General features: G+C 38.3%; 1 protein-coding gene across 1 annotated transcript in view; it reads left to right on the forward strand.

Annotated features, from left to right (window-relative positions):
* MICAL3 (microtubule associated monooxygenase, calponin and LIM domain containing 3) overlaps positions 1-16,121 on the forward strand; it is a 184,541-nt gene that overhangs the window by 86,935 nt on the left and 81,485 nt on the right. The window contains exons 7-17 of the mRNA XM_049821547.1: positions 279-379; positions 1,040-1,297; positions 1,887-2,002; positions 3,252-3,378; positions 3,905-3,998; positions 5,169-5,316; positions 6,600-6,796; positions 8,265-8,377; positions 8,882-8,944; positions 9,662-9,835; positions 10,958-11,050. Of these exons, the coding sequence (XP_049677504.1) occupies positions 279-379; positions 1,040-1,297; positions 1,887-2,002; positions 3,252-3,378; positions 3,905-3,998; positions 5,169-5,316; positions 6,600-6,796; positions 8,265-8,377; positions 8,882-8,944; positions 9,662-9,835; positions 10,958-11,050 (1,484 nt within the window). The remainder of the gene's footprint in view (positions 1-278; positions 380-1,039; positions 1,298-1,886; positions 2,003-3,251; positions 3,379-3,904; positions 3,999-5,168; positions 5,317-6,599; positions 6,797-8,264; positions 8,378-8,881; positions 8,945-9,661; positions 9,836-10,957; positions 11,051-16,121) is intronic.

Below are 16,121 nucleotides of genomic sequence, written 5' to 3' on the forward strand. Positions count from 1 at the left end.
AGCTTCTTGCACTCCATATGTGAATGCAAACCTTAGAGTAATGATAAATATATTTTTTTAAAAGAGGTAGCTATATGCAGGTGAAATGTGTTGTTTGTGGTTTTGTTGAAGATTCAGATTTTGAAGTCATCAAAAGTGTAGGAGAAAGCTGCTTAGCATTCTCTCTCTAAGGCTTTCTAACCACGTAGTTTCAATTTATTTTCTTATGATAGAGCTCTTGTGTTGCATGTAACATGTAACTTGTTCCTTCGCTACCACGACTTTTGTTCTGTCACAAGGTATCGACTTGGAGAACATTGTCTACTACAAAGATGATACACACTACTTTGTCATGACTGCCAAAAAACAGAGCTTGCTGGAAAAAGGAGTGATACGGCATGTGGGTATTAATTTTTCCTATATTCTCCATAAGATTTTGGGGAAAACTTGCTTTTGGTGTGCTGAAAGAAGGGAAATACACTCTTCTTCTACCATGTAATGTTTTTATACAGGTGTATTTTAGAGCAGTTAATGCCCTTCTGAAGTATTTTGAACCATCAGAAGAGTATTACAAGACTTATCCTCTCCTCTCCACATTTGTATCCCTTTGTAGATTTGGGGGTTTCATTTGTGTTGAGATAAAATATGCTTAAAGAACATTTTATAGCTTAGTTGAGCTTCCCTCATTTTATGGGAATGAAAAAGCAGGGAAATTTACCTATGTCTTATTCTGGCAGAAGCTGATTAAAAGTCATTTGGCCACAAATGAATAAATAAGGATTGGGGTCTTGTACCTTTTGTCTGAAGTGTGTCAAGAGAAATGCTCAGAAGTTTCTTAGCCCTTTCACAATAAGAAACACTAGCAGGACTGATTACTGTTTGCAGTAAGATTTACAAATTTTCTCTTGGAAGCATAAACACAGATAGGAATGAAAGAAATTAGAGGGCAAACCTGTATCAGTGGATTTGTCAGAATTTTCATGCCAACTATTGTATATACCAGTCTTAAAATAAACTTGTGGATTTGGCTATTTCACTTTTACTTTTCTGGTTTTGGTAGGATTATGCTGACACAGAGTTATTACTCTCACGGGAGAATGTAGACCAGGAGGCTCTGCTAAACTATGCCAGAGAAGCAGCTGACTTCTCCACTAATCAGCAGCTGCCATCACTGGACTTTGCCATCAATCACTATGGTCAGCCAGATGTGGCCATGTTTGACTTCACATGCATGTATGCATCTGAGAATGCAGCCCTGGTGCGAGAGCAGAATGGCCACCAGTTACTTGTGGCACTGGTTGGGGACAGTCTCTTAGAGGTTCGTGAGTTAAACTTACTATGTGTAAATGGTGAATTGAAGCATAAGCACAAGCCGTTGCAGCCATCACTGAAATACGCGCTGCCTATAAGAGAGTTACTATAAGGAAAGCTGCTGTTTATTATATAATGAAGTGGGAGGTTTGAAGGAAGGGTAGGAGTGTTGGGAAAACGGAGTATTTGGGATGGTAATGATCTTGCTTAAGAAAATGTGTGCAGAGATTTTTCTGAAGTTGTGTCTGTTCCATCTGCTTCTTATTGAGACAGTTAGACTCTCTACAGATCCTACTGCAGGCCTGATAATACTTAGCATTTTGTAGTTGGTTAAAAAGTACAGCCTTGAAGAGAAGCTGTTAAGGCACTCCAGGCTATGAATTGTTGTTGGAAATAGAGGAATATTGGCTTTGGGGGAGCTCACGGGCAATTCACCATACATCTGGCTTCCTCTAGCCTAGCAAGAGTAGAGCTTTAAGCTAATTACTGAGCTATAATTTCCAGCAGATTACCATCTGAGTATATTCTTAATATTTAAAATTTTCCCTAACTGATGCTTTTCCTTTCTTTGCTTTTTTTGTAAACTATAATATTAGCCATTTTGGCCAATGGGAACTGGAATAGCCAGGGGATTTTTGGCTGCAATGGACTCTGCTTGGATGGTACGAAGTTGGTCACTCGGAGCTAGTCCTTTAGAAGTTCTTGCAGAGAGGTAATGGAGAAAATTAATACACTTTAAGTTCTAATCTAATCCTGCGATGTCTCATCATTCATTCCAGTTTCTTCTAGCACAAATATATTGACAGAATGGGAGCTACAGATTCTCCCTTGTGGGAATGCTTGTGGATATAATTCAGTTGAAGAAAAAATTTCCTTAAAGAGCTGATAAACTGAAGTATATTTATAGAGGAATAAGAAATGTTGCAGGTGTTCTTGGTCCTAGTTTTAAATGATTAGATGAAAAATCTTTTTTGGTGCTTATTGGCATTGCATGGAGAAAGTGAGCCTGACTTACTGACACCAGCCTTGCAATAGCAAACCGGATGAAGATGTAGGTGCCTTTAATATACCAGAGACAAAAATTCTTGCCATCCCCTATTATCTTGTAAATGTCTCTTATGATTTCCTTTTAAGGAAGCTATGACCTGCTTTTATTTCATGTTCTCCTAAATTGGTCACTTTGTTTCATATAAGCCAAACAACATCTTGTGTTTCTTGGGAGTATTGAGTTCTTGATGTTTTTATCTTTGGCTGTGTGTTGTTTTGGTGACTCAAGGTGATCTCTTAGAGATCAGAACTAGGGTAGATAAAAGATGGAGTAAGTAGAAGCAACAGCTAGTAGAACCTATTTTAAGCTTAAGCAACTGCAGCTTCTGATCATCAGGAACTATAGTATAATTTTAAAAATTGTATAAACAGCACAATGGGTATTTAAAATTCCATTGTTTGAGTTTAAAAAATGGTGGGGATAATAATGGTGCAGTTGGAGCCAGACTTCCATCACTTTTCCATTAGACTTTTGCAGACAGCAGTAAGATCTTCCCTGAGCCTTCTCTTCTGCACACTGAATGTACCCCATTCCCTTGGCCTCTTCTCACAGGGCAAGTGGCCCAGTCCCCTATTCCTGAGTTGCTCCAGTGTCTCAATGTCTTGGCTGTACTGGGCAACCCTTTCAGTTATGCTTAATGTATTGTTTTCTTCCCTCCTTTTGATTCCTGGAGTTGTATTAAATTGCAGATTTTAATATACCGAATCTTAGCTATTCAATGTCTGAAGTGGTCAAATTTCTGATTTTTAGAATTTACTTCACAGTATTAGTAGCAATGCATCTCTTTAATTAAAAACAAAAATGGAACAAAAAAACCCCAAACCATAAAAGGCCAAAACCACCATAAAACCTAAACCAAACAAACCAACCAAAACAAAACCCAAAACTTTTTTTTTAATTTTATTTTCCCAAGGGAAAGCATTTACAGGCTACTGCCTCAGACCACCCCTGAGAATGTGAGTAAAAACTTCAGCCATTACAGCATTGATCCTGCCACCCGGTATCCCAATATCAATGTCAACTTCTTGCGGCCACAGCAGGTAACTGGACAAATGGTGCTTCTGAATGCTTGTAATCTGCACTGTCTTTCCTTAGGTGAAGCTATGCTAATGTTTTGGGAACAGATAGTGACCTGATGTGGCAGTATAACGAAGCAGTGAAAAGCAGATACCTCAGTCAAGAGTAGACCTCTGTACTTTAACAAATTCCTTTTTTAGGAATTTTTGATTTTGATAGTTTTAACCATGCTGTAATGATACCTGAAATCTATACATTTGTGTTTGTGTGTGTGCGCATGCTTGCACATTTTCTTTATAATAATCTAGTATAGCAGTCTGTCATTGCGATTTGGTATCCACTGAGCAGCAGCAGTCAGCTAGACTGTTCAGCACTGATGAGCTGATCCTTGTTGTTCTGGGGTTCTTGGGCTAGAGATTTCTGCTACCTAGGTGTACTTGTCATCCTTCTTGCACCTTGGGATGGGTCTTTCTTGTCCTCTGGCTCTTTCTCTATGGATCTTTGGTGCATGGCATATTGGTAATTTTTAATTTTTTTGTGTCATTTTAGGTACGCCACTTATATAATACAGGAGACTTGAAGGATATTCACCTAGAAATAGAGAACTTTGTGAACTCCAGGACACCAAAGCTGACTCGGAATGGTAGGCCTGGCTACTGTTCTATTCCTTTAGGTATTCTGAAGCTGGATCAGTGCAGGAGCCATAGAGCAGCAGGACTGTAAAGTATTATTTAATGAGTCTCCTTTGGTTTAGAAAATGTAACCAGCAATTGTTTCATCCATAGCCTGATTTTTCCAATTTTTCAAGTTTCCATTAACATGAAAGTACGTTTTTGTTTGCCTGATTTCCCTTGCTTTATAATGCTGTTAAATTTCTAAGCATATTTGCTTATACAAGCATTTCTTTTCACCTCCTTTATACTATAACAATGTCCTTAGAGTGCAGAAACCTAGCCTGAATTCACTCTAACGGTAAACTCAGAATTCTTGCAAACATAACAGAAAGTATTTCTTATGCAGTCTTTCATGTTCATGCTTTCCTTTACTTAAACTCATCTCCAAATGAAACCTCACTTGGCTTGCATTATTCTTAAAGATAGATGCTTTGTGATAAGCATTTCAGTATCTGTTTACTTGTCCTGTACCCTGAGGGTATGTTGAACTTTTGCTTTTGCACACCTTCCCTTTGGATGCCCAGATAGTGTTTGGGGACTCTCAGGATGAGGCTTTGCTGCTAAGCCTCCCTTTCACTGCTGAATAGCTCTGTAGTCTTTTGATTTGTTCTTTGCCCTGCAACCATGTCCCTTTAGGCTGTAATCTCATCAGATCTTGCAGTAAGGCAAGGTCAAAACAGGTCAGTGCTTTTAAAGGAAAGCTTTCAAGAGGAAAGAAAAAGTTGCAGAAGTACGTTTGTAGTTCTTCCATTAGAAATAGTATATCTGGGCTTGAGAGCACATTGTGCTACTGTATATCCTTGTGATCACATTTAACAAGCCTTTGCAACTGTTTTATAATTCCTGGGGCTCTTATACAAGGGCGAGGGTGTAAAGCCTGGCCAGTTATAGTTCAGATAATTACTTTTTAGCAAATTAAAAATCCTTTCTTAGATCTAAAATAGATATGAAGTTCTTTTTTAAAAAAAATATGAATTCTGTCCTGTATTGCCCATTGTAGAAGGAGCTTACTGTTTAAATGAAGGTTTTGTTTGTTGATTCGTGTTTTTTTATGTTGTATTTTGAATTCCTGAAAGAGAAGTTGTGCATTTCTACTTGAAAACCTGATTTTTTAATTTTTATTTTTTTTTTTTAAACAGAGTCTGTAGCTCGCTCTAGTAAATTGCTCAGCTGGTGCCAGAGACAGACTGATGGATATGCTGGTGTTAATGTGACAGATCTCACGATGTCCTGGAAAAGTGGCCTAGCTTTGTGTGCCATTATCCACAGATACCGTCCAGACTTAATGTGAGTAACTGGCTGTTTTGAATAACTGGGATGGGTAGAACATTAGTGATATTTGGAACAACTAGTATGGAGACTGAGGCAATGCATTTGTGACTTATGGTGAAATGGATTGAAATGAATTCAATTAAACTTGATAGAAGCTAACGTACAGTGATTCACCAGCAGAGTGGAAGGTCATAATAGCTTGATGAATATGAAGATAAATGTGTTGTCATTTTCCCTTCTGGACAATTTGACAGAATTAAGCTTCAAATTGGTACTGACTGGAAAGCATTATTGACTGACAGCTCTTTTCTCTGTGAAGTTAGTCAGGAAGAATTCAGAGCTTCAGTAAAATTTCTTGTGAACAAGTCTCTATACAGCCCTTTATAAATCTCCTGTTTAACAGTAACTCTTTTAAAAGACTTCTAGTCTGCTCCTTCTAGAAGTAGTGACCCACAGTCTAAATAGACACGTTACTACTGTTTGTACACTAACATGCTGATCGGATGAATGAGAGAAGCATCCTCTTACATGATATACTGGGTAAAACACTGCCCAGATTCTAGAATGGGAAAACACTGGCCGGAAGAAGTAACAGTAGCAAAGACTTTGGTACTTAAATTGAAATCTGAAATGGCTTCAACTTCCCAAAGGGACATTAGAAAAAGTAAATGCTAGAGCTGTATTTAAAGACATAATCCAATGTAAAGCATGCTGAAAAATTATGTGGTTATTGCCTTCTATGTACACTGAATTACTTCTCTGTTGGTGTACTCAAGTTAACCTGAGTTACTCTGTTTAATAGCATTATAGCTTGTGGAGACTTCAAATAGCTTTTAAAATGGTTTATATAACCCTCTACAAGCTATAGCTTTTTATATAATTTTTATATAGTTTTTCAAGTTTTGGAAAATGCCAGAAGAACTAAAATACGGATCAGTCAAGAAAAAATAGGACAAAAGTGAAGACTTAATTTAGTTCCAAGCATACAAAAGATTTTATGTAGGAGAAAACAGTACAGTCTTCCAGCAAATAAGGAAGTGAAGATGTATTTCAGACGATAATAAAATTTTTAAGAAGAAAAATCTGGGTTTGGAAGAGGGGCAAAAAAAATGAAAAAAGAATGTTTGAGCCAAAGTTATCCGTAATTAAGTAGCATCAACTCTGCAATATTAAAAGGTTGCTGGCAAATAAATCTTGAGTGATTTTGGAGGAAAAAAAAAAGGAGGTGGATCCCTGAATTCTTTCAGAAGACTGGTTTCTACCTGATTCAGTGCATGCCCTCTTTCTGCCCTTTGCAGAGACTTTGATTCTTTGGATGAGCACAATGTGGAGAAGAATAACCAGCTGGCCTTTGACATCGCTGAAAAAGAGTTTGGAATATCCCCCATTATGACTGGAAAGGAAATGGCATCTGTCGGAGAGCCAGATAAACTCTCGATGGTGATGTACCTCACACAGTTCTATGAGATGTTCAAAGACACCATCCCCTCTAGTGGTAAGGAGTTTGGGGCATGTCTGTCAGATTTAAAGAGGTTCAGGGTGAATGTGTGTGCTTCAGTTATCTTCATGCTTCTTCTGCATGAGCTCATACTAGTCACTCACTAACTTTAAATTACAGAAAGTTGACTTCTTATTGGTGCTGATAAAGACCATGTTAGCAGTATCAGGAACAAAAAAAACCACGTAGTTAATACAAAATAATGTCCTCAAAAATTCTAAAGTCACTTCAGCACTGTTGTGGCTTAACCCCAGCTGGAAACTAAGTACCATGCAGCTGCTCACTCACTTTCCCCCCCACCCAGTGGGATGGGGGAAAGAATGAAAAAAAAGTAAAACTCATGGGTTGAGATAAAGACAGTTTAATAGGACAGAAAGGAAGAAGAGGAAGAAGATGATGATAATAATAGATTTGGAATATACAAAACAAACAATGCACAATGTAATTGCTCACCACTCGCCAACCGATGCCCAGTTAGTTCCTGAGCAGCAATCTGCCCCACTCAGCCAACTCCCCCCAGTTTATATACTGGGCATGATGTCACATGGTATGGAATATCCCTTTGGCCAGTCTGGGTCAGCTGTCCTGGGTATGTCCCCTTCCATCTTCTTGTGCCCCTCTAGCCTTCGTGCTGGCTGGGCATGAGAAGCTGAAAAATCCTTGACTTAGTCTAAACACTACTTAGCAACAACTAAAAACATCAGAGTGTTATCAATATTCTTCTCATACTGAACCCAAAAGATAGCACTAAACCAGCTACTAGGAAGAAAATTAACTCTAGCCAAATCCAGAACAAGCACTACTAGATAAGTTTTCTGCTTTCTTGCTATTATTACAGGTTCATCTGTCTTAGCTAATGTGAGATACCTTGCTAGTAGTTGTTTAGTGGGTAATTTCAAAACACTGGCCAAGTTTTATGCCTATTTACCATCCGTGAATGGTGAGAATATCTTCAGGCCAATGAGGAATGAAAGATCTGTGATTAGAAGTGAAAGATGTAATTTCCTAATGCAAATAAATATGGCCTACCTTTAAGTATTAATAATATTGTTACACCTTTTTTTTGTTACTGATGATCTTAATTCAAGTCTATCATTCTGGTGGGGAAAAAAAAATTGGGTTTAATAGCCTTTTAAATATAGTTTGTATCAGGTATTATTTCCAAAACTCTGAACTCTTCTTAAGAATACTGATGATCATGATGCTCTTTAAATACGAAAGTAAACAAACACAGTATTTCTGGGTGGTTATAAACCCTGAAATGAGAATTGATTTTGACAAAATGAAAAAGCAGAGTAGCTGAGAAAGGTAGTAATTCTGGATATTACAATAATTTTATACAGAGAATTTAAGAAAAAGGGTGTTATGTTAAAGAAATCAGTGAGTCCTTCAGTTATGTGTTTAATAATAGCACCACAGAAAAATATTCTTGGCATTCCCTTGTCCTACCTGTTTTTGCTAACAGATAGTCTGGACCTGAATGCAGAAGAAAAAGCAGCCCTAATTGCCAGCACCAAATCGCCTATCTCTTTTCTCAGTAAACTGGGACAAAGCATCTCTCGGAAGCGGACTCCAAAGGTAACAATATCACACTCTTGATGACACTTGTGTCTCTTAGGCTGCTGTCCAAGTAGGTGGTACTAAAACTGCATGTGTAAGTGTCTATCTGCAATGTATTTACAAGAGATCATGTGTTCATCAGCTCTTGGTATGGGACAATACATGACATTTATAACTGCAGAATTGCATCCAAAATATGTACTCCCAAGTAGTGGTATATTTCAGTCTTAAAATCCTAGCCTTGTGGTAGTATTTGGGGATATATTTTGTATTGGAACATAACTGGTTACTCAGTTCCCAATTAGTTGAAAATGTTGAAAAATGTCTAATTTGAAGGTAAGAATCCCCTAAAGAGGATCAGGAAGAAACCCTTTTCTTAAATGGAGGATGAGCCCAGAGAATTAATCAGTTGTGTTGTAAAGCTTATTTAAGTGCACTGATGACATTTATCTCAGGACAGAGAGGTATGAGAATCCTTATCTTTGGTTTGTTGTTTTTTTTTCCTCCTCCTTCCATTTTCAGGACAAAAAAGAAAAGGAACTGGATGGTGCAGGAAAGAGGAGAAAAACCAGCCAATCTGAGGATGTAAGTATTACAGTGAGAAAGGTGTCAGGGAGGAAAACATATGGTAGGTTCCTTGTTCCCACTTCAGTCCTTTCATTTTCTATATCCAGAAAAGATTTATATAAGGTTTTTTAGACAAAAAAAAATTCTTCAGAGGTTATGCTTTGTCATGTCTGTAGTGCAAATATTTTACTGATGCTTATGAAAGAATAGTACACAACAAATGGAATGTTGCAGTTCCCTCATGTTCTGTTTTTATTTTATTGCAATTCACTTTGGTTTGATGAGGACACCAAGGATAAAACTTTTATTTAGTAAAGTCATACAGTATAGTCAGAAGTTTCATTTGTATTTAAACTTTAGCCTTGGTTAATACAAAAAGCATACAGTTCTAGTATGCCCCATAAGGCAGTAGTTCAGTTGAAATGTTTATAGCCAAATAGGTACAAGTGAGTTAAAATTTAGTGCTTTGAGTTGTCAGTGAAGGTTTGAAGATAGGCCTTTACTTTATGTCAAGGGATTCATGGCGTGTTTCAACTGTGGTCTCTTTGGTACCTAAGTGTATCAAGTAAGGTTGAAAAGATAAGTAACATGCCAAAGGAAATTAAAATGTGAGCTTTCAAGTGCAGACTAATAGATTTGTTTTCTACGGTGTTAGAAACCTATCACAGCAAAGAGGTAGAGAGGAAAAGGTGATCTGGTTGTATCTTGTTAAATTTTGATATTACTGATTGTTAGGAGGACATCCCACGAAGCTACAGAGAAGAAAGGCCCACACTGGTGAGTGCCCTGACAGAGAGGAGAATTGATGCTGCCATTGGGAATCAGAACAAAGTCAAATCTATGGCAACCCAGCTACTGGCCAAGTTTGAGGAGAATGCACCAGTGCAGTCCTCAAGCTTACGAAGACAGGTAGGACATGGATAATAAACCCCTTTATTTTGGAATCGTGAGGGAAAATCATGAATGATAACATGCATTCCTCAAGACTGGATGTTAGCAGTGCTTTCCTACTTCAGAGGCTCTCCTAGGGAAGAGGGAAGCTTACTCAAAAGACAAAAAATTAAAATTTAGGAGTATAGGGTGGAGAAGCACTTCCCAATTAAAGTCTATTTCTCTGTTATTGCCCCTATTATATTATGTAATCTCTTTCACAAGCATCTTACCAGCAGTTAGGTTTCTTTTATAACTACTATTGCTGTTTAAAAGCTTTCCAGGAACATTTAGCTTCTAATGTTTAAGAATGATCATTTAATTTCTGATTTGAACTTTTTCATGCCAGGTTACATCTGTTTGTTCTTGTGAAGTGAACTGTGATTAAGTTTTGTATGTGTATGTATGCAAGTGCAGCAGATAAATGCCTGGAAGTTTCTTTGCAATTAGGATATTTGTGTCATTCCAAGTGAAGCTTCCCGATGACTGCTGGTTATTCAGCATGGTATCTGAACTACTGCAACTGCAGGGTGGTTGTCTTTGAAGTTAGACTGAGTCACTTCAACCTACTGCTAGCAACGTGGTGTCAGCAGTATAAGGCTCAGTATGGTTTAAATGCCTGAGTTCTTGCTCTGCTGCATAGTCTGTCTTCATAGCTTGTGTCAAGCTCTGTGCTGCCATGGCCACATTGTGAGTGGGACCTGACCTAGCTACTTTAAAGCTAGGTCAAGTATATCTATGCTACACTGCACATCAGTGTTAGTAGTATAATGTAATCTCAGAATGGTGACCTTTATCCCACTCTTTACCAATCAAATGTTTCCTCAACCACTACATATTGGCTGGAATAACCAGGCCGATTTGAAGAAACAATGAAAATAAAGGGTGGGTCCAAAAATATGTGTAGTTTCCCATTTTTGGATGTTTTTTCCCTTTTTTATATTTTACTTGCTAAATGAATTCTCCCCTACCCCCTTTTTTTTTTTCTCTCTAAATGTTTGACTGTCTTATTCTGTATCCCATTCCTTTGGCTTCCTTTGAGTTTCCTTTACTATTTTATCTTTCCTCCTGGGTCCCATTTTCCCTACAACCTGCATGCAGCAACCCGTCCTGCCTTATCAAGAACGTGTTCACAACCAGCCATCCAGCAGACGAGAGCAGGGCCGTCTTGCTCCCATACCCCAGTGGAAGCAGGTAAAGAAACTGATTATGAATACGATGCATTGCCCACACCCAACACCAGCTATCACTGTCCTGTTTTCAAATCAATCCTTTTCCAGCACCTTGTGTGAGTCCGTTATTTTAAATAATTTAACATTCAGTTAATAAAATCAACATCCACCTTTTGTAATGCTGCATGGCTTAATGTTTCAAAAGGTTTTAGTAAAATTTTCCCTGCCATCTTATCCTGGTTTCAACTTCCCAGGGTTTCAGTGGATGTTTTAGCAGAAACTTTGCCTACAGAATTTCTAGATTTTTCTGTTAGAAAAAAATTGAAAATGTTAAGCAATTATCACAACCAATGAGGTAAAAGGTGTCATGCCATCTGTGATATTAAAGCTCTTCCTTGGTATAAACAGTAAAATTGGTTATCAGTTTTGCTGTTCACATGTGAAATCTTGTGTTCTGCAGTTACAGGAGACTTTACTGTGGTTTCCCTTTCTTTATGACAAACGTAGCTTTCCTTGCCAGCTTCTCACATTCATTGCATTGCAGATTCCTATATTACTATGAATTAAGTAAATTTGGGGTTTTCTGCCACAGAGGGGTTCAGAATAGGGATCAACAGCAGGAAAATTGACAGGTATCAAATTTTATTTTCTCTCGTGTGTTTTGGCCCATTGTCATTGCCGGTGTTTTTCTTTCAGCCATGCACTTTCAAAAGCTAAGACATGTGACAGACGATCTTCTTAGGCAGATAGGGATACTTATCTCATTGTCTTCCTCTGCTTCCACTGTTTCCCTGTGCAAATGGCTTCCTCATGTTTCCGAGGGTGCTGAGAGATATTTTTCTGACAGCCATAATTTGGAGAAACATCTGCTTCTTTCTGGTTGCAGTTTAATCAGCGCATTCTTTGGAGTCAAGAGGAAGAAGGTGACACTAGTTTGGAAATTCACAGTTCAGCATGATTATGGATTCATGTTCAAGGCATTCAGCACAATTAATGCTGCATGTCATGACTGGTGCCATGATCTAGAAGATTTCTTTCCAAGGAAGAAGACCCAAGCCAGGGGAATTGTTGTCAGTAGGACTGTCAAAAGAGTCTTAAAAATGTCAGCACTATGTTTAGGTTTCCTGACTCAGTGTTTGTTCTTCTACCTACTGTCTCTTCAAAATCTTTATAGGCTAATGGGCACTTTCAGATGGGTACACATCATCCACGATTAAGGCAAATTTCATTTTTTAAGAATACTTCCCAGGTAAAAGGGAGAACCCAAAGAACCGATGCAGAGGAACATAATATGGCTGTACAATATTAAGTTAATTGATGAGCACTACTCATGTTACCCCACAAAAAAAGGAAAACTGGATTGTACTGGTTGTCTTTCTCAGTTCAGAAGGATGAAAATTTGTGTTTCAGCACGTGGAAAAGATCACATCCTTGCAGCCTTGAGATTTCTATTTGAACCTGCTATTGAAACTTTATGAAGGCTTTATAATTAAGCCTTTATAGTGAAACACAAAAGTTCTTATTTTCATCCTTTTGTAATTGATCAAAAAAAAAAAGGACAAACTTTGGTTTCCTGCTTTTGTGATGAGGATTTTCTCCTCACCAGAGAACAATCTGTTGTTCTTGTGTTTGTTGTTCTCTTTATCTGCACTACATGATTTAAAAAAATGAAAGGGAGAAAAAAATCCTTCTGCTCTCCCTCACATTGATAGCATGTCCATATAGGCAGCAATGTAGGGTGGATCTTCGAAAATCTTTTTGTAACAGTTGTACTTACACAGGACTGAAATTATTTTATTCAGCACTGATGTTGATTATCTTGTGTGTATGATTTCCCTCTCAAGATTGCACCTGGAGATGATCTTTCCTTCATAGGCTTTACCGAGTCAACAGAAGATAATTGGTTCTTGGGTCCAGGTTTCATGCTGGATTTGCAGTGCTTTTCATCTGACAATTGGAGAAGAATAAAACTGGGTCTCAAGGATGCAAAATCTGCAGGATACAGTAGGATCAAAGAAACGATTGATAGGGTCCCTATTTCAAAGGTTCCTTATTACTTGCCTGGGGAAATGAAGAATATCAGTTGTTTTCATTCAAAAGCCATGGGCATACATAGAGCCATTTATTCTCCACTGATCAGAGATCAGCTGAGGCAAGAAGCCATCCACTTAGCCAAGCAGCCAGCTTTGCCAAGCTTGGACAAAAATCCATCCTGCAGGAAGTTGTTGCTGAAGCAGTGCTTTAGCTGGCTGCTGAGATACCTAATTCTGGTTGCTTAGGCACACAGAATCTGATAGCTGTGAGATTGTACCTTTCTACAGTACTGCATAGGCTTTCTGCAGTGACATTGGGCACACTAGCTACAAAGTTATTTCTTGGGCCACAGGCTACTAACAGTGGAGTTGGAGCTGGGTACCTGAATATGTTATTGGAGATGCTGTAGAAGTTGAGTATTGCTTCTGACAAGCTTTTTAGGGAGGATGTATGTTTACTAGAAAGAGCTGTTCATGAAGCTATGGGAAAGGGTTCTCTTGTTTGGCACAGGTTTCAGAGTTTATGAGCAGAAACTTTTGTCAGTGACTGTGTATAAGATATATCATGTAGCAAATACCTTCTACTGAAGAGTCTTTTGAAAAAGTGCAAAGCAGTTCCTAAGGGAACAAAGTGGTGACATGTTATTGAGGGAAACCACAGGTTGCCTAATGTTCTTGCCAGTAGGCAGAATGAAGTTGAGATCCTCAGGGGTCTTTGGGAGAAAGGCAGTTTAGCATCTCGCGATTGATAGGTTTGGTCCTTCCTGCATCTTGGAAACGGTGTGGAAGAGGAAGGAGAGTGTACTGCAAAAGCGTAAGAGTGATTGCAGGGGAGAAACCACGCATTTGCAAAGGATATGGTCTGGATTGGACTCCCATATTTGATGGAAAATTTACATCTGCCTTGGGCTGTTGCCTGCTGGTGTCTGTCAGATGGACTTCCTTAGCTGTACTTGCTTATCAGTTTAAGTCTAGAATCTTGCTTTGCCCTGGAGTTAAGAGTTACGAGGCCAGCAGTTTCAATGAGCTTGTAAGGCAGAAAGTCTCTGTGTCTGTTGTACAGGTGGGGTAGGGGTGGCTTGCTAAGGTGGAATTCCTAGAAAGAGTGAAATCTTGTCAAAATCTGTTCTGAAGCAGTTTTTGCTTTCATCACAAGATCTTTAATGCTTTCTTTCTTAGAAAGGGAAAACTTCAAAAGATCAAGCAGGTTAAAAACCTCACCGATCTGCTGCTCACAGCATTCTGTTTGGCCTGCGTTTTCCTCATGAATTGGATTACAAAGCTTGCTTTATTGAGCTACGCTTAGAGAGTGTTGATCTGTGTTGTCAAAATGGGGTTCATGCTATTATGAGCACCTCAGCAGCAGCTAGTAATGCATGAAGATACTATTAAGTGTATGTGCACAGTGGAAATATATGTAATTTTTTATGTGATAGTAATATCTCCTAAAAAAGCTGGAATTTGTTTCATGGTCTGGTGGTTAATCTCCTCAAATGAATGCCCACTTGTATAAAGACATCTTTGATGGTGTGTTCTATGGCTTTTTAAGCCATTTTGGCTGCTTTTGGGGAAGAGCATCTTATCAGGGACCATGAAGCCACTGGAAAGCCATATGGTCTGTCCAGAAGAGGATCTGACTGTTTGGGTATGGTATGAATTTTGTCCTGACTTTCCAGACTGAGCTTATGGCCTTCAGCAGTTTTCTGCTATAGTTTCATAGGTCTGTTAACAACAACAAGGTACATGTGTAATATGTAATCTTAAATCACTGATGTGTACAAAGATGCTTGTAATATGGAGACCACATGTCTTTTGGTGCACATCTTATCTGCCTCTGGAGGCCTGATGTTTGTTCTTTTGAGATGGTTCCCTGAACTGTGGTAAAGGTGCAGCAGTACAAACTCTTTTCAATAATTCTCTTGGAACTGTGGTTTTTGAGGACGTGCAATGACTAACTGAGATGACCACAGTCAGCAGAAGCTGAAATCTCAGCAGAAGCTGAAATCTCAACAGAAGAGAACTTACACCACCAATGATTTCTGCAAATATTGTTTTTCCTACTTAATTTCTTATTTAAATCTGTGATATATCTTTCCTCTTTCCTCTAGCCATCTTTGTCTTTGCATGCTCAGAAATGTATCTTACTGGAGGACTGAACATATACTTCATATGCCTATACAATGTTATATTCTGAGATCTGCCATGGAAAAATACACAAGTTTGTGAAAATTTTGAAATATGAAATGCAAATTCAGCCATGGTCACACAAAAATCCATCGACAGCCATAGGGGTTGAAAAAGTTATCACCCTTTCAGCTAGAAATGAGTGACTTCATAGCTGAGCCTTTTGAAACATCACATAAATGTTTCTCATCCACTTCAGTACAATGTCCTGTGCTTTAGTTTAAGCTGCTTGTAGCACCTGTTTGAAATGAGTTGATTTTTTTTTTATTTTTTTCTTCTAAAATGGAAGAGAACACCCCAACAGATGTTAGTGCCAGCTCAGCTGTAAGGGCGGTAATGAACATCTGTAATATCTACAAACAGCATCCTGTTTCTTTGGAGGCTACCTAACAGCGGCTTCAGATACACAGCATTTTTTTTTTTTTTCACAGTGCAACAATTTCCAGATATGCTCTGGTGAGAATTCAAAAGGAAAAATCAGGCAGAAGATACATTAATAATCAATACGTGGTGGAGAAAAGACTGTACATAGTAAGGAGGTACAGAACTAGAAAGGCATGTTTTCTGGCATATTAAAATGAGGACATTTATGTGCATTGTGTACTATTCAGACTATTAGATATGGCTACATTTTGGCTATAAAACAGCTGTATTTCTGTTCTAGTAGGATGTAGTACAGTTTAACTTGCCTGAGATGGTTTAATACCTGTAAGTTAAAGAGGAGGGATTGAAGTTGAGAACAGAATGCTCTGACTTGAGTTGTATTGCTAAATCAACTGCAAGCAAGAGTAATTAGGTCAACAGGATGGATGTTTTTAAACATTGCAAGGCACGGCAATAAGTCATTTTTCATGAAGCAAATAGAGCAGTCCAACT

Source organism: Accipiter gentilis, chromosome 18 (assembly GCF_929443795.1).
Source record: "Accipiter gentilis chromosome 18, bAccGen1.1, whole genome shotgun sequence".
NCBI lineage: Eukaryota > Metazoa > Chordata > Aves > Accipitriformes > Accipitridae > Astur > Astur gentilis.